The 24,264-nt window shown below is 39.5% G+C and overlaps 1 protein-coding gene across 1 annotated transcript in view; it reads left to right on the top strand.

Moving 5' to 3' along the window:
• Positions 1-24,264, top strand: part of TRPM6 (transient receptor potential cation channel subfamily M member 6) — a 128,416-nt gene that overhangs the window by 58,274 nt on the left and 45,878 nt on the right. The window contains exons 15-22 of the mRNA XM_081804066.1: positions 1,030-1,258; positions 4,171-4,320; positions 9,668-9,814; positions 13,099-13,227; positions 14,614-14,865; positions 16,741-16,915; positions 17,124-17,238; positions 20,626-20,819. Coding sequence (XP_081660192.1) covers positions 1,030-1,258; positions 4,171-4,320; positions 9,668-9,814; positions 13,099-13,227; positions 14,614-14,865; positions 16,741-16,915; positions 17,124-17,238; positions 20,626-20,819 — 1,391 coding nt within the window. The remainder of the gene's footprint in view (positions 1-1,029; positions 1,259-4,170; positions 4,321-9,667; positions 9,815-13,098; positions 13,228-14,613; positions 14,866-16,740; positions 16,916-17,123; positions 17,239-20,625; positions 20,820-24,264) is intronic.

Below are 24,264 nucleotides of genomic sequence, written 5' to 3'. Positions count from 1 at the left end.
AAAAAAAAAAAATTGACAGTTCTTAGAATGATTAGACACTTTTATCTCCCTCGCCTTAGAACTTGTAAGATGCGTGGACTTGCCCAGCATTTCCTGGGCTCTCCCATAAATCAGGGTCTTTAGGTATTTCAAGGCGCTTTGTGGAATCAAGGGAAGAGAGGTGGCTCTCCAGTCAGGAGACCTGGCCTCTGGTCCTCATCTGGCTGTTTAATAATTGGGCAACTCAGCCAGCCAGATTTGGGGACTCTTGTTTCCTCACTAGAAGGTTCAGTTAATGATTTTGAAAATCCCTTCCAGCTCTCAAACTCTTTGACACTAAGCGAAATGAAAACTTGTTTACTTTTAGTACCTCTCAGGCAGGGAAACAAATAAATGTATTATGTACCAAAGAACCAGGGCACGGTGGCAAAAGATAGAAAAGTTGGAAATGGTTTTGATTTTTTGAATACTCAAGCATTATAATAGTGAGGAAAGAAGGGGAGCTAGAATTCATAAAAACTAATGTCTAATTGTGATTTTAAAAGTTCTGGAGAATAGCGGTGTCTACTTTTTAGAGAAAACAACCTCCCAGAAAGTGTCTCCACATCTAGTTTCTTACTTAAGTCATCTATGTATTTTCTAGAATATTTTTTAAAAAATGTGGCCCCATGATTTCCCTTAATTCCTTACTCAATATTGAACAGTCTTTTCTGTCAAAAAATTCTTTATTTGGTTTTGTCAGGGAGCCCCAAACCAAGCTATATGTAGTCTGTTTTGTGGTGTGGACAAGCTTCTCCCCATGGGTATATAGCTCAACCACTGCTGGTGCAAACCAAATTCTCTATGCTGCAGTGTAAACCCTCCTGCAAAGGGAGAACGTCCATTTCCTGAGCAGCAACCACTTTGAAATAGCTTCTGCAGTCTGAGGTTATTATGTTGCTGTTCGTTTTTTTGTGTTGCTCTTTCCCGAGTCTCACAGCTAATCTTTTTAAATGTTTCTGGGACTCTGACCTGCATTTGTTTTTGCCACTCACCACTGTGTCATCACAGACAGTTCGGCCAGCTCGCCCTGGATGTGCTGGAGAAGGCATTCAAGCAGAATGAAAGAATGGCCATGAAACTGTTGACCTATGAACTCAAGAACTGGAGCAATTCTACCTGTCTGAAACTGGCCGCGTCTGGAAGATTGCGGCCCTTCGTTTCGCATACTTGCACCCAAATGCTACTGACAGACATGTGGACCGGGCGCCTGAAAATGAGGAAGAACTCTTGGTTAAAGGTACACTGACTTACAGAGAACAAACTGGTGGTTGCCAGCGGGGAGGGTGTAGGGGGTTGGGCAAAATGGGTGAAGGGGAGTGGGAGACACAGGCTTCCAGTGATGGACTGAATAAGTCACAGGGATGACAGTGGACCATAGGGAATAGAGTCAGTGGTATTGTGATCATGTTGTATGGAGACAGATGGTAGCTACAATGGGCAGTGAGCACAGCGTAACCTAGAGGTGTCAAATCACTGTTCTGTACACCAGAAACTAATGTAAACTTGTGTGTCTACTTCAATTTAAAAAAAGTATATTTACTTTCTAGAATTTAATATTTGTTTACTCTGAAGGTCTGTACTCTTGAGTTCATTTTTCCCTTGTTCTGGAAGAATCAATTCAGGAAAACCAGTTAGTATCTTTGGTTCTCACAGATGAGCTGGGATCTCCCCAGTGGAACCTCAGACAACGACGTTAATAGCCTTTTTAATGAAACAAATTTCAGCTTAGGAATATTAATCAATAATACACCAAATAAAATTAGCAATTGCTGTTCTGTTCATCCAATGTGATGTTTGAGGGAATAGATGCTCATTTTATAAAGCTGCCCTGAAACACCTATTTCCAGATTCTTCTATCCGTTATAGTTTGGCCTCACCTCTCATCTTGAATTATCAAGAATAATTTAGTTAACTACTAAAGACATTTAACTTTTGACATCACACCTAAGCCTAAAGCTTTAGGTTATGGTCAAGCTTATGAAGTACATATGCTTATAAAACTGAATAAAAGGGGATAAAGCATGAGCATGAAAAGCAACATTAGACTATATATTTTATTTATTTTTTTTAAGATTTTATTTGTTTATTTGAAGGGGGAGATAGGGAGAGCAGGAACACAAGCAGGGGGAGTGGGAGAGAGAGAAGCAGGCTTCCCGCCGAGCAGGGAGCCCGATGCGGGGCTCGATCCCAGGACCCTGGGATCATGACTTGAGCCGAAGCCAGATGTTTAACAACTGAGCCACCCAGGCGCCCCAACATAAGACTATGTATTTTAATTGTACTTTTCCTACAGCTTTTAAAAATGTCCGTCCCAAATAGAATGACTTCCCTAAAACTATTTTTTTGTTGGACACACTATAGAAAACACAAAGAAATAAGACATACCATACTAAATATATAAAAGAACTTGCACATTTTAAATCCACCAATGAGATTGCAAAAATAAGAGAGATGTGAACCAAAAATTATTTCACATAGATTCCTCTTTAACAAATACTGAAGAAGTAACAGTTATTTGTAGACGAAGTTCTCCTTTGATCTGTTTTGATTTCAGCCTTGGAAATGATGAAGCAGAGAAGTGAATGGGTCCACCTCTAGCTACACAGTCTCTGACAATAACTCTTTTTAAATGTGTAGAGAACAAGATGGGGTATAGATGGCTGGAAGTTTGAGCAATAATTTTCCCCAGGACAGTTTTTTCTGTACAGCTGTGGGGAAAATTATACCATTTTGCTTAATACCATTTTGTTCCTCATATACGTTACATCAGTAAAGAGACCTAAATGAAGCAAGACTGAATGTTTTGCCCCCAAAAGTAGTGAGTGGACAAAGAAGGCTGAATTAGCTACTTAAAATCTCTGAGCTGTGGGACATTGCTCTCCATGCCTAGATCCTAATTCATCAGTGCTTGGCGACAAGTTTTTCTCCCTCTTCCCCTCCCCGCTGTTCGTGCTCTGTCTCACTCAGAAATAAATAAAATCTTAAAAAAAATAAATATTTGTGTAGGATGTGAGATGAATCTAACAGAAGGTGACACTTGTTATGTTTTTATATTCTTGATTTTATTTATTTATTTTTTAAGATTTTATTTGTCAGAGAGAGCACAAGCAGGGGGAGTGGCAGGCAGAGGCAGAGGGAGAAGCAGGCTCCCCACTGGGCAAGGAGCCCAATGTGGGACTCGATCCCAGGACCCTGAGATCATGACCTGAGCCCAAGGCAGACGCTTAACTGACTGAGCCACCCAGGCATCCCTATTCTTGAGTTTATAATATGAATAAATTTGAATGTGTTTTATGGGATAATAACTACCTAATGGCTTTAAAGAATTATGAAAGCAATATGCTCATGTTCACTGAAAAATAATACTTCTTGCTGCCCTGCCCCTAGGGATAAATAATAACTGTGTGGTATACAGATTTTTAAACCTTTAAATGCATATCTGTGTATGAACATAGGTTTTCTAATTTTTAATTTTCTTTTTGTACAATAATGGGATCACACCATATATATTATTATATACCTTGCTTTTATTCATTTAACAATATAACTTGGATATTTTTTCATTATACTAAAAAGTGTCTTTATCTTTTTTTTTACAGTTTTATTTATTTATTTATTTAAAAGATTTTATTTATTTATTTGACAGAGAGAGAGACAGCGAGAGAGGGAACACAAGCAGGGGGAGTGGGAGAGGGAGAAGCAGGCTTCTCGCTGAGCTGGGAGCCCGATGCGGGGCTCGATCCCAGGACCCTGGAATCATGACCTGAGCCGAAGGCAGTTGCTTAACCAACTGAGCCACCCGGGCGCCCAGTGTCTTTATCTTCTTAATGACTGCATAATATTCCACTGTTAGGTTGTCCCACACCTGCTATCCCTCTATAGAAAGATATTTAGGTTGACAGATTTTTTTGCTATTATACATAACCCTGCAATGCATGTCCCTATACCCATATGCTTACATTTATGACGATTTCTGGGGAAGACACTGCTAGATTTGGAATTGAGTCAAAAAGTATGTATAGAATCAGGGTATCAACCGAATTAGGGATTGGTCTGGTGCTTTGTGTACATTAAAATCTTCATTTTGTGATTTGACTACTACTCATGCCTTGTGTTGTAATCCTTATTTTGCTTTATTTTCTCTTAAAGATCATCATAAGTATTCTTTTTCCACCCACCATTCTGTCATTGGAATTTAAGAGCAGAGCAGAGATGTCCCATGTTCCCCAGTCCCAGGACTTCCAGTTTGCGTGGTATTATGGCGACCAGAACCCCAGCGCAAAAGAGAATGCTTATATGGTTAGTACGATATCATAGTGAGCTCAGTTTTCATGATATTGACTGCACACCAACATACACATGCACAGAGTTTGCTTATTAAACAACGTATTTAATGATCTTAATCATATTATCTGTGATTGGGTATAGCATGTGTGATACATCTAATTAACCCCCATATATGATTAAGCAAAATATCCCATTTCTTTGGGAAAGAATGTCTTTATTATATCTTGACAAATGTTTAACTTTTCATTTTCCTTTGTGACTAGTAGAATAAATAGAGTTACTATTTCTCGAAAGTGACAATGAGGCCAGGGGAGCCTGGGTGGCCCAGTCAGTTAAGCGTCAGACTCTTGATTTTGGCTCAGGTCATGATCTCAGGGTTGTGAGATCAGCCCTGCATCAGGCCCTGCGCTGGGCATGGAGCCTGTTTAAGATTGTCTCTTTTCCTCTCCCTTGGCCCCTCCCCCTCCTCTCTCCTTCTCTAAAAAAAAAAAGAGAAAGAAAGAAAGAAAAGAAAAGAAAAAAAGGAAGTTATAATGAAGAATGCCTCATATCCTTAAAAATATTTGTAAAGGTTCAGGTTTAGGTTTTGCATTATCTTCACTGTTCCACTCCACAATTTTTTTTTTTTTCATTTGTTATATCCTGTGACCAAATAATTTTACTTGAGTTCCCGGATGTATATGTTTTCCTGAGTAATTTGAACTATGCTTTTGCAACCTGTCTTCACTGGAGAGTCTCCAGGATGCTGTCTGCGCATGTATTTTTTGCTTTTTATGTCTCAGCGTGTATCATTACTTATAAACGTATTACTGTAGGTGCAGTGAATGTCTTCCCTGGTATTTAATACTTTAATGAGGCATCTTTAGCATCTTGTTGGATATGCTTTTGCACTTGTGAAGTATTTGTGACAATATTTAAAAATGCACTCAAGAAGTATTAAATGAAAAATAAGTAATTATAATTAGTTTGTATGGCTGACATCTGTTGTGATTGGGTGAGCATCCATTCTAATTGGTTAATGCCTTTACCAGATCAGTTGTTAAGTATTTTGACTATCGTGCCTGCCTGGGTATATATGTATTCCTATCCTCTACCCTCTCCCCCTTCCTTCCATCCTCACTTTACTAAGCCTGATGGTTCTATCTGGGATTCTCAGAATACAAGATGGCAGGTACATTCTAACTTCTGTGGAATGTGTAAGCAATTATCTTACAAACTGGGCTAATCAAGTTGTTACAATTGTGATTGTACTGGCTAAATGATATGGTTAATAAGCTTAGACCATTTCAAAAATTTTTAAAGGAAAGATAAGAAATGCAGTGTTGACTTAACACCTTTACAAATAAAATGAAGTCTTTATATGTGAGATATTTTGTTTGATTTTGCTTATTTATACGTTAACATTTAGTTTGTTGAAATGAAAAATGGAGAGAGTTGCCTTTCTAGGCAGATAAACCTACCTACCTGTCTATCTATCTATAAACAAATATGTAAATATGTTGGCAGTTGGTAGCAAATAGTACTTTGTAAGTGGATGTAACTTCACTTCTGGTTTCTTTTTTTTTTTTTTTTTTAAAGATTTTATTTATTTATTTGACAGAGAGAGACATAGCGAGAGCAGGAACACAAGCAGGGGGAGTGGGAGAGGGAGAAACAGGCTTCCTGCAGAGCAGGGAGCCCGATGTGGGGCTCGATCCCAGGATCCTGGGATCATGACCTGAGCCGAAGGCAGATGCTTAACGACTGAGCCACCCAGGCGCCCTCACTTCTGGTTTCTACAAGGTTCATGGAAAGATAAGCTCTCACAAACACTTAAGGCATTGTAGATGGCTGGAACATTTCACTAAGTAGTTGTTCTTAAAGGGAAGCTTTTAGAGAAGGAAGTCCTTCCTTAAATGGCAAATAATGTGCTTTTAACATTAAAAAATATAGTAAGTTCTCACAGTTCCCTGAAAAATCAAACTTTGGCTGTAATGTAGTGGTCCTGTTTATGACTTTGCCCACCTGGATGGCTTGGACATGACCATATTGATTTATTAATTCGTTGAATATTTAATGGCCACCGTCCATGTGCCAGACAAGATACGATGTTCCGGATCACTGCAGTAACTAAGGCAGACGTGACCCCTGCCACCATGAAGCTTATAATCAGAGAGAATATCCATGATAGATACCTCAGCATTATCCAGTTTAAAGCTTTTATTAAAAAGTGTCTCAAACCTGCTCTGTTATGCATGGATTATAATCATGGTAACAGTGTTCTTTTGTTTTTGAGTTTAACCAGAGCAATAGTTTTTGATTACCTGCTGTGTGTTTGGAATGTTGCTAAGCAGAGAGGAGGGGTGATATCAGCATGCGACATGGAAGATTTCACAATGCTGATTAAATATGATGTGCTCGATTAGTTGAGGAATACAATTTGTGTTACATATTTTGGGAGGAAAGTGAAGACAGGTAAGACCTAGATGTTCTTTTAGCATGTCTTCATGCTCTGACCCTGTAGTAGTAGTGGGTGGTAATGAATACAAGGAAAGCACCACTGGTAATTGGAGAAGGAAGGCCATTGTCCTGAAACTGGATGGACTCAACTTCTGCATTTGCCTCCTGAGGTTTCACAAAAAACCTTACTGAAGCCTCTACAGGCAAAAGAACTTTGCCATGAGAACTCCCAATCTTTCTAGCTGCTAATCCTTTGAAAGCATGACTTTTGAGGACATGAGCTTTCTCAGGAACAGATTGTAGCGAGATGGCAGAATGGCTGAACTAGAGGAAGAAGAAGATTCTTCTCATTTGGTGTCAGTCAGCGAGGATTACAGATTGGTGGCAGCTTCATGCATGAGGTGGTGGATAAGCTGAGACTTGACGACGTGTGGAAATAGCATTTCTGTGGGAAGACAGTAAGTAGGGGTATAGAGGCAGGAAATGCAAGGCACCTGTCAAGCATTGTAAGTTCTATGGTTTGGCTAGAGTCCAGGTTGTAGTGGATATGGGACAAGGAGGGAATATTTGCAGGTATGGCTGGGACAGTAGATTGAGGCTAGATCATAGAGACTTGTATATCTTATGAAGGAATGTGGTGTTTTTTCTGTAGGTAATGGATAGCCAGTGGATGCACATGACCAGAGTAGCAAGATGATCTGACCACTAGGAAAATTATTCTGTCTCCAGTGTATAGGATGATGTAGCAAGACGATAGGCTGAAAGCAGGGAGAGCATAGACAGGTGTAACCATCCAGATGAGGAGGATTAAGGAATTTGGCCAGAGTTGGTAGCAATGGGCATGGAGAGGAAAAGAGAGATATTAAGTGAAGAGTCGGATAATGTTTGAACATGGGGCACAGATGAAAGGAAGATAGAAAATTTGACCGAGAGGTTGATGGTTAAAACAAGGCCATCTTGAAGGGATACGGGGATGATTGGAAAAGGAGCAGGTTTGGAAGGAGAAAGACAAGTTTAGTCTTAGACATGTTGATAAACCACAATGAAAAAGTATTTTCTAAAGTTGAACAATAATCTATTTTATCAGAACATCATTAAGTGGGAATGACGATAGTTATAACAATGGAAAATAGGTATGAATTGTGGTAGAGGTGATTGTTGTAGTTATAATTTTATTCTGTGTGCCTGCTGATCAGATTCTTGTTAGAAAGAGGAGGGAGAGAGGACAGGGGAGAGAGGAGAGGGCTAGGGGAGAGGGAGGGAGGGGGAGAGAGAGAGAGAGTTTGATTATATTGAGATTTGAGTCGAATAAAAGCTAGTTAAGTGAAATATTTCTGTGTTTACCTTCTTCTAAGGTGGGGGGAGGGGGGCAGATGTCCTGAATCTGAATTTATATTCTTACATTGTCTTCATCATGGTAGTTGGTGTCTTGGAGTTCAACTCAGAGAGAGGCTTAATTAGAACTTTATAATCCATACCAAACTGTCAAGAGTAAGTAACACCTAATGAGAAACTCCTAGAAAAAAATAATAAGAGAAGTTATTTAATTTACACAGTCATTACTAAAATTGCTTTCTGGGGTCTTTTTGAAGTGGTACTGATGTCATTGAAATCACAGTAAATGATGACTTTTCTCATTGGTTCTAAGCTGTTTTAACTCTAGGCAGGTTCAAACCTGTTAGGAACCAGGTCAGTTCCTACACCTTCAGGTCACAATGCCAATTTCACTGCCCAAAATGATGTGAATGACAGCAATCAGGCACTGAGATGGCCCATTCCAATGCCTGAAGCCTCAAAAATTACATTTGATCAGTTTTATGGACAATTCAAGCAACACTTGCTTTATTTCTTGGCTTGTAAAATCTTACCAGTCTTGCAGGTGTGACACTAGAGAGACATCTTTTGTGGATAGGTTGAAGAAAGGTACTCATCTAAGAGGCATCAGAGAACATTCCTTTCTTTTAATATTTTTTCAGATCACACAAGTAGTGGATTTCCTGTTTAAAGATTAGAACCACACAGAGCTCTATAAACTGGGGTGACTTCTCTTTTGCTTCTCTTTTACCATCCCTAAGTTCCCTCTTTCCAGAAGCAACCGGGCTACAAGTGATTTTCTTTTCTTCTTTTCAGTTCTTTCCTCCCTCCTTGCCCCCCCCCCCGACTTTTAAAGGCTTTTCTCTGTGCACACCTGTGTAGTCCATCACACAACCACTTGTCTGCCACAGAGATACTTACTGCTCATCATCTACAAGGATTAACTAACCTCTTCGGACTGACATACACATTTTGAGAAACTGATGAAAGATTTGATGCTTTCCCTAGGAAAATGCATGTACAACAAAAATACTTGCATGTAGTCACAGGAGGTTCAGGGAACCCTGGAAGCTCTGACAGTTCATGAACTTCAGGCAAAGCATGTCTGCTATCCAAGCCAGAATTCTAAAACTAATGCTGTGCCTGACTTTCCTAGGAATTGGAAACTATATCACTAATGGGTGTCCATTTTGTCCTCCTCTATTATGGAAATAATTTTATTATCTGTTAATGATTTCATGGGGATTTTATGATATTTTTAGGTTCTAAAATACCGATAAAGGAGACTAAGCAGAACAGGAACAGGGACAATTTTTAAATCCTTGGAACTATTCTTAGTTTGACTAGGTTTCCTGGTTAGAGACTTAGCTTGCATTTTGAGAGATATCCTGTGCTCCTTACTTAAAAGCCAAAGATTTACACAATACACATAGTTTTCTTTCCTTCCAAAACTAAGATTATAATTTGGCAGGTGGGTGCCCAATTAATTCCTAATATATTTATTATATTCATATATATTTATACATATATATGATGTATTTTGGATGTTTGCAAATGTCAGTATCTTACTTAAGGCTCTGACAATGAGTGATTATTTATTTTGCAGAAAGACTGTGATTTGGAAAGAGGCCCCGATGAGAAACTAGATGAAAATCACCATTTTGATTTAAAGAGCAATCCCCAAAGCCTTCCATGGACCAGGAAAATCTATGAGTTCTACAATGCTCCAATTGTCAAGTTTTGGTTTTATACGGTTGGTCTCATTGCAGCAATTAATATAGTCTTTGTGCTGGCCAATAGTCGATCATGATTTTGATAATGATATGCCTGGTTTGCCAACTTGTGATAAAATGTAGAAATGCAGGGAGAAAAAAAAACCAAGAATGACAAAGAGGGTAGGAAAGAAGAAGATTGGAGGGAGGTGAGGAAAGGTTAGAGCAGATCTCTCCCACTATGGGATTGAAAGAACAAGCACTTTCTTCTTTCCTGAGTGCTTCCCATTAGCTCTGCTGGGACCGAGTACTTGAAACTTTGTGGAACAAGCAGTTAATGACAGTGGTTGTAGAATTAAGTGATGGGGTGGATTCTTTTCTCATCTTGGGCAAAGAAATCAGCAGTTGAATTGATTTATTATTTGGTAGGAATAATGTGTAATATAGACAAAAATTGCAAAGTGTTTGCTTTTTGTCTTCAATAACATGATTATAAATACGTAGAGGACAATAACATTTTATTTTATTTTATTTTATATTTTCCCCTCTGACACCCTCCCCCCCCACCTTTTTGAGGACAATAAAATTGTAGAAGTTAAATTTATGAACAAATACTACATCTAATATTGATCATAGTGATACAGAGAAATCATGAACTGCACTTTAAATGCAATGAGTGCTTTTCACATTTATTTAATGGCATTTATTTTTTTAATGCTTATATATACTTTAAATTGCTCGTGGCCAAGATTGTGTATTTCTAAAACATTTGAAGTGTGATTATAAAAGGACATTTATCTAAATGTGTTGTATTTCAAAATATTTACTCGCCTATCCAAATTTTTATTGCATACATTTATTAAATATGTATATTGCTTTGTTTTAAAAAATCAAATCTTCCTTCAAATGATGAGGTTTTACCATTTTTGTGAATATGCAACAAAATATCCTAAAGGCTCTGATAGTAGCTTCAAGAGATTAACTGTAGTCACATCACTGGGAAAAGAGTATGCAAGTATTTCTTTTTTTTTTTTTTTTAAAGATTTTATTTATTTATTTGATATAGACAGCGAGAGAGGGAACACAAGCAGGGGGAGTGGGAGAGGGAGAAGCAGGCTTCCCGCCGAGCAGGGAGCCCGATGTGGGGCTCGATCCCAGGACCCTGGGATCATGACCTGAGCCGAAGGCAGACGCCTAACGACTGAGCCACCCAGGTGCCCCGAGTATTCAAGTATTTCTGTCCTTAGAAATTTCCAGCTGATGAACTCTTTTTTAAAAAAAAAGATGATTTATTTGAGAGAGAAAGAACATGCAAGCCGGGGAAGGGCAGAGGGAGATATTGTCCCAACAGACTCCTGCCGAGTGGGGAGCCTGATGCAGGCTCAATCTGATGACCCTGAGATTAGGACCTGCACAGGACCTGCACCGAATCCAGGAGTCAGATGCTTAACTGACTGAGCCACTCAGGCACCCCCAGCCGATGAACTCTTAGAGACAGGAATAAAGCTCAGAAAATAGATTAACAAGAACAAAGAGTAAACAGATGGAACCAAGTAGCCAGCCAGGTCTGCCCATCATAATGGACGATGTTAGCAGTGAGCACAGGCATTTTTGTCTTGGCTGTCACGTTGCTAGGTTATGATGTGTGTGCTTTACTGAAGCATGTCTTGTTATACATGTGATGGTGAAGAAGCAAAAATGTAAACATGTTTGGATCTTTTCTTAAGATCGGAAAGAAATCAAATGTCAGGAGCAATATTACCAATATCTGTGGTGGTTTAATATCTGGCCACCATGAAGCCAATGGCAAAAATGAAAAAAAAAAAAGGCGGGGGAACTGCTTGATAGAACAAATTTATTTAATCATGTGTCTAAGCGGTCATCAAACATGCTTAGACTTTGAGGCATAAACCTAGAGAAATAGAATTCATAGAATTTACCTTAACTATCTTATATGCTTTTCTACCAGGCTCTTGATCTCAGAGGCAGCATTACCCATCACGCCTGCCCCAAGCACCGCCTGTTGGATATATATCATCCCGGCTGTGTAGTCGGAAGTGGTTTTAGCCATTCTCTTTGTAGAACTGTACTGACAGGATAATGTACCAAACTTAGGTAGAGCTCAAAAAGATCTGAGAAATAGGGGTTCAGGTTAAAATAATATGATTCACCTCCTTGAGAGTGAACACGCACACACATACACACACACATACTCTCCATTGATCTGGGGCTTTAATACATCTGTGGATCAGTGAACACCATGCACTGTCACTGAGGCTATTTAAAGAACTACACTGTCTCATGCATTGTTGGTTTTTGTGGAAATTGGTAAAACCTTTCTGGTGGACAATTGAGTAATATGAGTCACGGTTTTAACTGTGTATGCCCAGCGATTCTACTTCTGGGAATATATCTTAAGAAAATAAGGACTTTAGATAAGATTGCAAAGCTATTAATCACAATGTATATATATGTGTGTGCTTACTGTGTCTTAATTCTTTGGAGATATTGGAAATCTAGGTTAAATATAAGCAGTAATTAAATATGCATTTCTTGAAAGTCTACCATGTGTTAGGCCGAGTGCTGAGGGCTGAAGGTACAAATGTCAATGGTCTTTTAATTACAAGGACTCACAGTTGGACAGTACTTTCCCACTGACTAGTATGTTTTAATCAACATAAAGTAAAGCTCCCAGAAGGGGTGCCTGGGTGGCTCAGTCGGTTGGGCATCTCTCTTCGGCTCGGGTCACGATCCGGGATCCTGGGATTGAGGCCTGAGTCGGGCTCCCTGCTCGGTGGGGAGTCTGTCCCTCTGCTCCTTCTCCCTCTTGTGGTCTCTCTCATGCTTTCTCCCTCTCAAATGAAAAAAATAAAATAAAATCTAAAAAAAAAAAAAAAACACCTCCCAGCAGAAGTAAATGTCACAATTTATTACATTTGAGGATAGGCACCTACTGATACAGCTCGTTGGTGTCCTGGAGACACACATTTTCTGTGCTTAGTTGGAGGGGACAGTGTTTGATTCTCTCTTGGCTTGTTGGCATGCTGGCATGCACAGGGTTCTGGAAATTCTGGTCAGGAGCCAGCAAGATGAGATAGTGCCCCCTTCCATGCATTTGGAAACAGTGACCTTCATTCCTTCCATTAATCCTGGAATAGAAAACCGCAGATTCTTGTGCTTTCCTTGAAATCAGGTTATCAATACTCGGAGGGCGGTCCCGGTTATATTTCCATGTTATGACGTTGAAGTTCCTGGGTGTGTTTCTGCTTGGCGTCCTCCATTATGACTCTCACTCATGTCCAGGGAATGTGTGTCCCCCTCACAGATGGCGTATTTGGCATTCCTCATGCTGTTCACTTACACTGTGTTGGTAGAGATGCAGCCCCAGCCCAGCGTGCAAGAGTGGCTTGTTATCATTTATATCTTCACCAATGCCATTGAGAAAGTCAGGGAGGTGAGTCGTGCCTTCTACCTTTGTCTTCTACACCTCTGCAAAGAGGTGTTTTAGGCTCATAATGAAAAGGGACAGACGGGTCAAGGGTGGGGGTGATACAGGCAATGTTGATCCTAATTTGCTTGCTGGAAGGGTATTTAGGGGAAAATCTCGGACCTCAACCCTTACTCCTTGCCAAATACTTTGCTGGTTGCTGCTCTTTAAAAGCAGTTATTTCTGAAGATGTCCTAGTGTGTTTATCAGTCTTAGAGTGATGCTGTCTAATTGTTATTAGACCCTCAACTATTTGATCTCCCAGAAGTTGCGTGTGTGTTTTTTTTAATGAGATTGATTTTTGTAGCCTACCATTGCTTGCATATTGTCAGCTCCATTTCACGCTAGGCACGGAAATGGCCAGAGTTGTGCAATAGGTAAAGAATTCATTTATAGCTTTTGAATTATTTTACTAAACACCTTTGAAAATGGAAGCTGCAAATCCCTGAGGCCAGGAGTCCAAAAAACAAAACAAAATTTTCATTTTTAGTTTTGCAAATGAGTCACTTAAAAAAAATGCATTAACATCCATGCTGTTGTAGCTGCAATCAGTTATGTACAATACAGTTATGATGTTGTTTTATGTATCATTGTATATGAATCTTAGTGTGTACTTACCTCTGTGTCTATACATTTATATACATTTATTTTGTCCTAGAGCGAATATGACCAGCATTATGCACTAAGTAAATGTATTCTTAGTAATTATACCTATATCACCTGCTAGTTACTATTGCGGAATCTATAGAAAAGAAGTCAGGAGAAAAACATTATCTGAATTCCACCATTTTTTATGCTTCAGGGGAAGAAAGTTAATTATTTTACATTTGAATCTGATATTCTGTTGCAGGGGTCATTTCTTTAATAGTGACTTCTAACATGGCCTCCTTAGTAATTTCTCAATAACTCACTGGCAGTAGCAGGACTAGATTGCAAGATTCCTTGGTTTCAAACCAGTCTCCTCTATACTTGACTATCCCTCATAATTATAGAATTGTAGGTATATAGATCCGCTGTAATATTGAGTTTTAAAATGTCTTTCTGGTCCCCTGTGTTAGCTTAGGATTAATGAAAGCTAGGAAAAACAACTTCTTTTTTTTTTTTTTTTAACTTCTGGTTAGTTTTTCAAATAGCTGGTAAACAGTAGCACTGACATTAAAACACACTTGTAGAATTGTTTTAATAATTCATTACCCAAGGATCACTGAAGTCTCCAAAATACCCAAGTGACCTAAGGTTTGGTGGGATTCAAATTACTCTTTAAGCGAGCAGTTGATGGACCGAAGAACTTTATTATGAGTCTCTTGGGTTATACCCTATTCTTTAAATTTCCCTCTTTCTTTCTTCTTTTAGGTGTGTATTTCAGAACCTGGGAAGTTTACTCAAAAAGTGAAGGTATGGATTAGTGAGTACTGGAACGTAATAGAAACTGTGGCTATCGGCCTGTTTTCAGTTGGTTTTGGCCTTCGGTGGGGCGACCCTCCTTTGCACACAGCAGGAAGACTAATCTACTGTATAGACATCATATTCTGGTTCTCACGGCTCCTGGACTTCTTTGCTGTGAATCAACATGTAGGTCCATACGTGACAATGATTGCAAAAATGGTGAGTATAGTCTGCTTGCATATTCTGGCATCCTTTGTTTGTTGTTTGTTTTAATATTATCTTCTTTTTTGTAGGTTTAAGATATTTCTGAACTTTAAAGCTTGTTTATTTATTTTTAAAATTTATTTATTTGACGCAGAGAGAGAGCACAAGCTGGGGGAGTGGCAGGCAGAGGGAGAGGGAGAAGCAGGCTCCCCGCTGAGCAAGGAGCCCAACTCAGGGGCTCAATCCCAGGACTCTGGGATCATGACCTGAGCCGAAGGCACTTAACTGACTGAGCCACCCAGGTGCCCCTTCTGGGGTCGTTTGTAATGGTTCTACCGACTTTGGTGGTTTGCATTCAACAGTTTAACTTTTAGAATTACTTATAGAAGCACAGACATCCAGCTCATTTCATCTCTGCTTTCCTTTATAACCACAAACTCATATTTAACAAATGTCCTTGGAGAGCATATTGGGTGATTGATTTGGATACTCTGCTTATTAGCTTTTTGGGTAGGGGCCAGATAATATGATTGAATCAAATTTGTCTCTAAGCATAGTAATCCTAGAGGGTGAGATTTGTGTGAGGCTATCACCGGTAATATTTTCTGCTAAAATATCAATTTCTCTTTTTATCTCCTCACCGCTGGCCAGTTCTTAAATAATCCATATTATGGGCCACACCCTGTACTGAGAACAGAACTTGGTACCTATTAATGCATTTAATCTTCAAAATGACTTTATGAGATAGGTACTATTATTATCCACATTTTACATATAAGGAAATGGAGATTAAGCAAATCTCCCAAGGGCATAAGCAGGGGAGTCAGGATTCACATCTGGACTGTCCGGCTCTCTCATCTGAGCCTCCTCTGCAGTCGGGTTAGCCTTCTCCAACAGGCTTTGTACAGGGCCTGAGACCTACCCTCTAGGAAGTACAGTACTTCCAGATTATCTTTGGCTCTTCCTTCTGGAATTCTCACTGGCGGGGAAGGGGCTAGCTCTGGAGAAAGAAGAGTAGTACAAAAACAAAGGAGAACAGAAAAGGAAGAGCCCTCAGGACTCCAAAGACAGATTTTTCTTTACACTTTTAGACCAGCAATGTTTTCTCAGGTTTCGGTGACATTGGTATTTATCAGATAGGCTATACTGAGATAACTAATATATCTAGTGACTTAGCACAAGTTTACTTCTCCCTAATGCAAAGTTTAATGAGTGTTCATGGGGACTGACCTCTACCCTATAACTCAGGGATCCAGAATCTTCCATCTTGTGATGGAGCCATGTCAGCAGGTGGCTTCCAAGGTCTCCTATGGTGGGGAATGGGAGGGATGGAGAAAGTCTAACAGCTTTTAACTGTTCTGGACAGGAAGTAAAATAACTTCCTGTCACTCCACAGGCCATCGGCTAGACTCAGTCATACAGTCCCAGCTTTGTGGAAGGGAGGCCAAGAAATGCAGAGGAACTCATGGAATACTCGTGGCATAATTGTCCGTGCCACAGTGAACAAATGGGTTGAGTTGATGTACATTTAGTAAGTGAAATGAACCTGACCTGATCAATTTCTCAGACTCTCATCAACTCCTTAAGACAATCCTAGGGATCAGGATTCATTTGACTAAGTTGAATACTCCCTACTTTTTGTTTAAGCACAGGTTCTTTATGCTCAGTACAGTTACTTTTTTTCCATAGACCACATGGACATGAAACATGTGCAGAGAGAAGGAGATGACTTAGCCAGAGGAAGCCCAGCTCTTCATGGCCTGGGGCATTGTGCTCAATGACTAGACAGTCTTCTTATTGGGAGCTATAATTATGAATGCTGCTAGTGTTTGATTTGTTTTAAATTTCAAGTCTGTGGTAAAATTCTGGTTGTGCCTTGCTATTTTGCAGACAGCAAACATGTTCTACATTGTGATCCTGATGGCCATAGTCCTGCTGAGCTTTGGAGTGGCGCGCAAAGCCATCCTTTCACCAGAGCAGCTTCCGTCTTGGAGCCTTGCTCGAGACATTGTATTTGAGCCATACTGGATGATTTATGGAGAAGTCTATGCTTCAGATATAGATGGTGTGTAGGAGATTTTGCCATCATGCCGAAATCAAACCTTTGTAGATACTCAGAGTACAAAAATAAAAAAATGTGGAAAATATTCATCTGGATCATACAGATGTCAAAATTTGTGGTATTCTGCTAAGTTAATGTGCTAAATATTTGTGTAGAGCCATAGGACTGTGATTCACTGTATCTCTCATTCTTTTAAATTCTTTATTTGTAGTTTGTGCAAGCCATCCGTCTTGCCCTCCTGGTTCTTTTCTTACTCCGTTCCTCCAAGCTGTCTACCTCTTCGTGCAGTATATCATCATGGTGAACCTGTTGATTGCTTTTTTCAAGTAGGTTATTTTAATTAAGTGTGGTTATTTTATTTAAATCAATATCAAAATTACATCAAGATGATTTCATTTAAATCAAAATCTATTTTGAGTAGATTCTCATATTTTGAGTATGTAACCTTTGGTTTTTGTGTGTTCCATTTTTTTTCCCCCTTTTTCACTGTGGTTTTAACATGTGGACATGAAACCACTGGTAGGAAGGGAGCAGAGCATGAGAAAAGAGGAAAAACAAATGGAGAGAAAGTAATACAAGCAGAATGAAAGGAGATCATGCATTGGAGTAAAGCAATAAGTTGGAATCATGAAAGAATAACAGTTGCTGAGATTAAAAGCTGGCTGAGGGGTTCTTGATGGCTTTTCTTTACTTGACTCCAGTGTATCTTATTCTCTGTTTTCTTCTATCTGACTTTTCATTTCTTCTCAGTCTGCTTTTCTGGATCATCTCCTTCTCCTCAATCTTGTAACACTGGAACGTCCCCTGGGCCCAGACCTTGCTCATCTCTTATTTACATTTTGTTTGGTGATCTTGGTCAGTGTGCTGTAAATGCTGACAAATTCCAATTTATATCTCCAGCCCAAATCTCTTCCTCAAACTCCGGTCTCACAGATCCAACTGCCCCTTTCACCACCAGTTGGATGTATAATGGAATTCTACAGTTCTGAATGTCCAAAATCTTGATCTCCTCTCTTTCCCAGCTATACTTATTCTACTTGTCATCTTTCCCGAATCTATGGAGAAGACCACAAGTTTCTGTCAGGTCTCCATTTCTCCAGTTGTCGAGATCAAAAGCCTTGGAGTCATTCTTAATGCCACTTGTATCTCTCCCTCTAAACTATCAGGAACGCCTGTTGACTCTGCCTTCAAACAGATCATCAGTCCAACCACCCCTTACCACCCCACTGCTACCAGAGAGCCTTTTACTTATTTCTCTGCTTCTATCTTGGGCCCCCATATTCTGTTATCAACACAGTAGCCCCTAGTGATCCTATAAAAGCATATGTCAGATGATGTCACTACTCTGTTCCAAACCCTCAGTGGTTTCCCATTTCAAAGTTCCTACAATGACCTAGAGAGCCCCAGTGACTTGGCTTCCCTGCTGCTTTTCCAGTCACGCGTCACACAACTCTTCCCCTAACCCTCTCCTCTCTAATCACACTGGCCTCTCGGAGGTTTTCAACCAGCACAGGTGTGTTTGCAGATGCTGTTCCCTCTGCCTGCAGTGCTCTTCCTTCAGGCATCCGTGTGGCCCGTTTTCTCACCCCCTTCGAGTCTTTGCTCACATGTTCCCTTCACCATTAGGCCTAACCTAAGGATGACATTGGAAAGTGCAGCCCCCTTTCCTTCAGCCATCTCTGTGGCATGCCTGGTCCCCCTTACTCTTCTTTCTTTATACCCACTTATGCTTTTTTTTCCTATTTATTTGTCTCCTCTACTGGAATGTAAGTGCCACAAGGACAAGATATTTTATTGTCTTTTTTTTGCTGATGAATTTTTCCCAAGTACCAAAAAGAGTGTGTAAACATAGTTGCTTAATGGATGAAAGAAACCTGGTGAAGAGAGGGGAAGAAACTAGTATTTTTTGAATGCCTCCTTAATGCCAGGCAGTGTGCTGGGTATTTTATTCATTGGTTATTCCACTGCAGAGGGCAAGATAAGAGAAATCAATGCAATGGAATCTAAGTAAAAAAAAAAAAAAAATAGAGAAGCTAAAGGCTGGAGAGAAACAAAAATAAATCAGAATACTTAAAAAAAAAAAAAAGACTTGTTATAAATATATGGAGAAGACATACCTTCCTGCTTGTTACAAGATCATAGAATAACTGTCATCTCTTTTAGCCCTACCATTTTATAAACTTCTAACATTTGCTGGTGTTTAGTTAATATAGGTTTTTTTGACATTTCAAATAACATTCAGAGGGGGTATGAGATTTTTGTTTCTCAAAAATGACAGGTGTCAAAAGAGAGGTTGAGAAATCCTCGCATAGACCAGTTGTCTCACTCTAGAGAGGAACACAGTGAGGACAGAACAAGCTGAGACACCCCAGATCTGACTACTTGTCCAGGGGCAGCCCGTTCCAGATTCTTTGTAGCAATAATTACAAAACCCCTAAAATACACTGTGAAGATCGCCACCTGCTGGTGAGCAAGCTGTAGTCACACTCGGAGTGACAGAGTAGCAGTTAATCGTGGTGGTTCTCCAACTTGATGTACAGGAGAATCACCTGGAGGGCCTGCTGTGACATGCTATAATGTCTCTTCTAGAGTTTCTGATTTGGTAGTTCTGGGTTAGGGCCCGAGAATTTACATTTTTGACATGTCCTAAGGTGATGCTAATTCTGTGGTTGCGACCACACTTTGAGAACTACTGTTAAAACCCAGTTTTCTGCCTTCCCATCATCTACTTTATAGATTCTGTGAAACTTCTCCCTTCCTCTTATTCTCAGCTGGCTTTCTCGAGCATAGGTCCGCTTTCTTCTCTTTATCACTGCTCAAGTTTAGGGCTGCCTGTATTTTTATTGGCTGATTTTGGCTGTCCTCCTCAAATACTACTTTGCCATCTTTCTCTAAACAAACCAAACATTAGCCTAAGCAGAATGTTAGGATAGACATCCCATTGTGTCCTCTCCCCACCCCCATCACGTTATAGACTTAAAGTTACGTAGTTAGGGATGACTTAGAATAACTGCACCGCCCACCACAACTTCCATTGCTAGTTCTGTGGTATTGGTGTTTACCATTCTATCTGCATATTAAAATTGATGTCTTTAAAGCAATAATCCAAGGTGGTCTGCCAATAAGGGGTTATTTTCATTGTAAAGTTAACGTAAATAATTTTTATCTAGTTTCTAAATAGCTCTGCTTATTGATTATTTTAGGATGAACTGATTTTTCTTCCCTGTCTCTTCTTCATTAATATTCTTTCATTTGAGTGTTTTAACTAGGATTAGTCTATCAGTTCTCACATTTGACATTAGGAGAACCTCTCCTAACTGGTTGATGATACAGAGAAACGTTAACGGTATTTACCATGAATGGTAAATTATGGGCCGAAAAGAGCTTCTTATGTGAGAGGAGATGGTAAACCAAGAATAGTGATAAGTTCCAGAGGGCAGTTTTATGTTCATTGCATTTAAAACATTAGCATTTTCTCTCTGATTGTAATTTCTGTCTTTTTATTCTGATTAGCATATTTGATTATAGAAGGTGATTAATGTATCTTGTTTGGGTAGAAGAAGAATCACAAATACAATGGATATTATTTTTGTTGACTGAGTGTTGGGAATGTCAGGTGAACCAATCATAAAAGTTGGAAAATAGAGAAAGAATCTGTTATATTTTAGGATGCTGTATTAAAACATTATCCCTCTCTTCACTACAACTTACAGTAACGTTTATGTAGATATGAAATCCATTTCCCATAAACTGTGGAAATACAATCGCTATCGTTACATCATGACCTACCACAAGAAGCCTTGGCTGCCCCCACCTTTCATCCTGCTGAGCCACGTTGGTCTCCTCCTTCGCCGTCTTTGCTATCATCAAGCTCCAAATGACCAAGAAGAGGGGGATGTTGGATTAAGTAAGTTTTCATTTATGGGGCATTAGGAAGGGAGTAAAGAGTAGAGATCCAAGGTGAAAACAAGCAGTTAAATTCAGGGCACAGGATGGTAATCTCTGGGCGTTCACTCACAACAGCATATCAGCTGAGGCCCTGGGTCTAAGGAAATACATTGATCTCATTACGTGGTTGTACCTTTTGGTGGAGGTTAACCAATACTTTGAAAGAAAGGAAGGGGTAAGAACAGAATCTCTGCTTGAATGTCTAAAGGTTCTATGTCACCTGGAAAACCTGTGTTTCCTCTTTTCACCTGGGAAGTCATCAGAATAACTCCTAGGGAGTCACTGTGACCCATATTCATTCCCCTGTTGTCAAAGTTGGAATCCAAACAGAAGGGAGTCACGGAGGTCTTGTGGACTAAGGGAAACTGATAAGACAGACGTGGCTTCACTTATTAACCAGAGTCCTGATTCTCTGCTTCCTAATCTACTGAGGATGGAGGTGATTCTGTATGGTTGTTTCATGTTTTGAATACAAGATGCAGAAATGTGGATTCTCATTTTTCCTTTCTTCTTCTTCTTTTTTTTTTTTTTGCAATGCTTAAATCTGCATATTTTGAGATTCTCCTAGTTCATTTTGCTTATCCATATCTTCACAGCACAATATGACTCTCATGCTAGTTGTTATAATAGAACATTTCTTACTGTGGTTTCACAGATCTATTGTAGTTCCTCTCAAGCAATTTCACAATTGGTACCAGGCCCATTTCTAGATAATTCCTACATATAGAGGAAATGGGTGGCATAAATCCACAATCCTTATCTCAATTCCTACATCCAAAATATCCCTGAAAGCAGAAAGCTTTTTTCTTCTTAAGTTAGAGACTCATTTGGACAAAAAAGGCTGATGGGACTAATGTGAAGCCATTCATTCTCTTTATCACTTGTAGCATGAATATTCATTGATTTTGCTTCAAAAATAATAATGTGTTGGATTTTAGGGTACTGCCCTAGCCTCAGTTAGGGATTTTACTTCATTTATGGTGTATGCACTATATTACCTTTCTAAAATGAGACAAGGAAAATTCTTAATTCTAAAACACACTCAGTTCCGGGAGTTTCAGATAAGGGATTGTGCACTGTTTATACATTTCATGTATGAGGGACAGGTGTTATTACAAGGTTGATAGGTTGATGTGCTTTTGTTCCTGCTGGTAATTGGCTAAGTGAAGTATTTTTCTCTTCTTGAGTCACTTTGGAGATTTACTTTTCTTTTCCACCCCCGACCCCCAAAGATTCAGCCTGGATGAGGAAGCCAAAGTACAATTGAAGTTAATTTTTTAAAAAGATTTATTTATTTATTTTAGAGACTTGGGGGGGAGGGGTAGGGTAAGCAAAGGGAGAGAGAATCTGAGGCAGACCATGCTGAGTGTGGAGCCCAATGCGGAGCTTGATCCCCTGACCCTGAGATCATGACGTGAGCTGAAATCAAGAGTTGGCCATTTAACTAATTGAGCCACCCAGGCACCACACAACTGAAGTTAATTCAAAAGCTTATAATTACACTATAATTTTTAGGCTTCTAATAGAAAGCCATCCCAGGCATTGGCTGCGGAACTATTGCAAGCTAATAGGAGAGCGTAAGCCAGCCGAGAGATCCTGGAATTGGCTGGGATTTGGCCAGATTTCAGCTTCACCTTCATCTGGGTTTATAGAATGATTCCGGTATATAACTCAAGTAAATTTCTGATGGGTAGAGGTGTGATCACCCTGAGTTCTGGAAAATTCTTGAACTTTTGTGAAACTTCTTCCAATCGTCTATCGAAGATTGACGTTTGCATATGGGGTAGCAGTGCCACCTGGTGGAGAGTCACAAGAATGCTCCACAGATGCAAGCCGCACCTGTCACTGGAATTGGTCTTTGGGTTGTTAGCTTTCAGGAATCCACAGAACGATCAAATCATGGTAACTGCAAAGTTTCTCATGCATAAGAGATTTTTTTTTTTAAAGATTTTATTTACGTATTTGATAGAGACACAGCAAGAGAGGGAACACAAGCAGGGGGAGTGCGAGAGGGAGAAGGAGGCTTCCTGCCGAGCAGGGAGTTCGATGTGGGGCTCAATCCCAGGACCCTGGGATCATGACCTGAGCCGAAGGCAGATGCTTAACGACTGAGCCACCCAGGCGCCCCAAGCATAAGAGATTCTTTAATGCAAACAGGCATTTAGAGCTTAGGGGGGTGGTTACTGGATTTTTTCAGTATCTGAGTAATTCTTCCACACCATAAAATCAGAAAACACTTATGCACTTGAGTTGTGGACATATTTTTATGGCTGAATATTGTTTTCTCTTTGCCCTGTTTTTCAATTTAAAATTAATATTTTTGTCTCATTGGAAAATAATGAAACGTTCGGATTTCTAGTACGTTTGAGGGAACATTATGGGTTTTTTTTTTTTTTTCCTGATTTAAGTGAAACCACTGAAGGAAGAGAATGCTCCTTTTTTTTTTTTTTTGCAACACCATTTATGTATTTTTCAAGTATTAGAAACTTGCTCATAAGCTAATATATTTTTCTGTTAGATCAGAATGAGGGCCAAGGTAATGGGTGGAATGTGATCACTGAAGGCTGACATTGAATTGTATTAGCTTCATAATATCATGAAACAATGTGTCTTTTTGTGAGTTAATAACAATCATGTCAAGGGAAGTGGATAGCCTCAGCCATTGGCTGGTAATAATGCCTCTGTTTCCAATAGAGTAACTTATGCAGTTGACCCTTGAGCAACATGGGGGTTAGGGGTGCCAGCCCCTTGCACAGCCAAAAATCAGTGTATAACTTTTGACTCCCCTCCCACCTAACTACTCATAGCCTACTGTTGACCAGAAGCCTTACTGATAACATAGTCAATTAACACATATCTTGGATATTATATGTGTTGTATACTGAGGATTACAACAAAGTGAGAAAAGAAAAGGTTATTAAGAAAATCATAAGGGAGAAAAAATATATTTACAGCACTGTGCTGTATTTACCGGGGGGGAGGGGGGGGGCGGAACAAAACCATAACATATATAAGTGGACCCGCACAGTTCAAACCCATGTTGTTCAAGGGTCAACTGTATCTACAAACTCAGTGTAACAAGGTGAAACTTTCTTACACTTGCTGGATTAATTTAACAGATTTAGACTTCATCTAACCTTGATTTTAACCTACAGGTTACTTATTGTCATTGTGATAGACCAAACAGTTAGCGGGGGAAAAAAGACAGAATCTTTCCCCATATGCATATAAACATAGTGGTTTTGTTAATGTGTAGAAATAATCTAACCTATGAGCATATTGGACAGAAAATGTCTATTCCACATGAGTCATCTTCAAATTCCCACACCTCTTTATAGGACATTAGGAAAGAGCCAAATTGATGTTTCTATTTGTTTCTACATAGTGCTTCTCCAAAAATATTA

This window comes from Leptonychotes weddellii, chromosome 14, assembly GCF_054177405.1.
Source record: "Leptonychotes weddellii isolate Sample4059 chromosome 14, ASM5417740v2, whole genome shotgun sequence".
NCBI classification, from domain to species: domain Eukaryota; kingdom Metazoa; phylum Chordata; class Mammalia; order Carnivora; family Phocidae; genus Leptonychotes; species Leptonychotes weddellii.
This window is presented reverse-complemented; position numbering and strand designations above follow the sequence as displayed.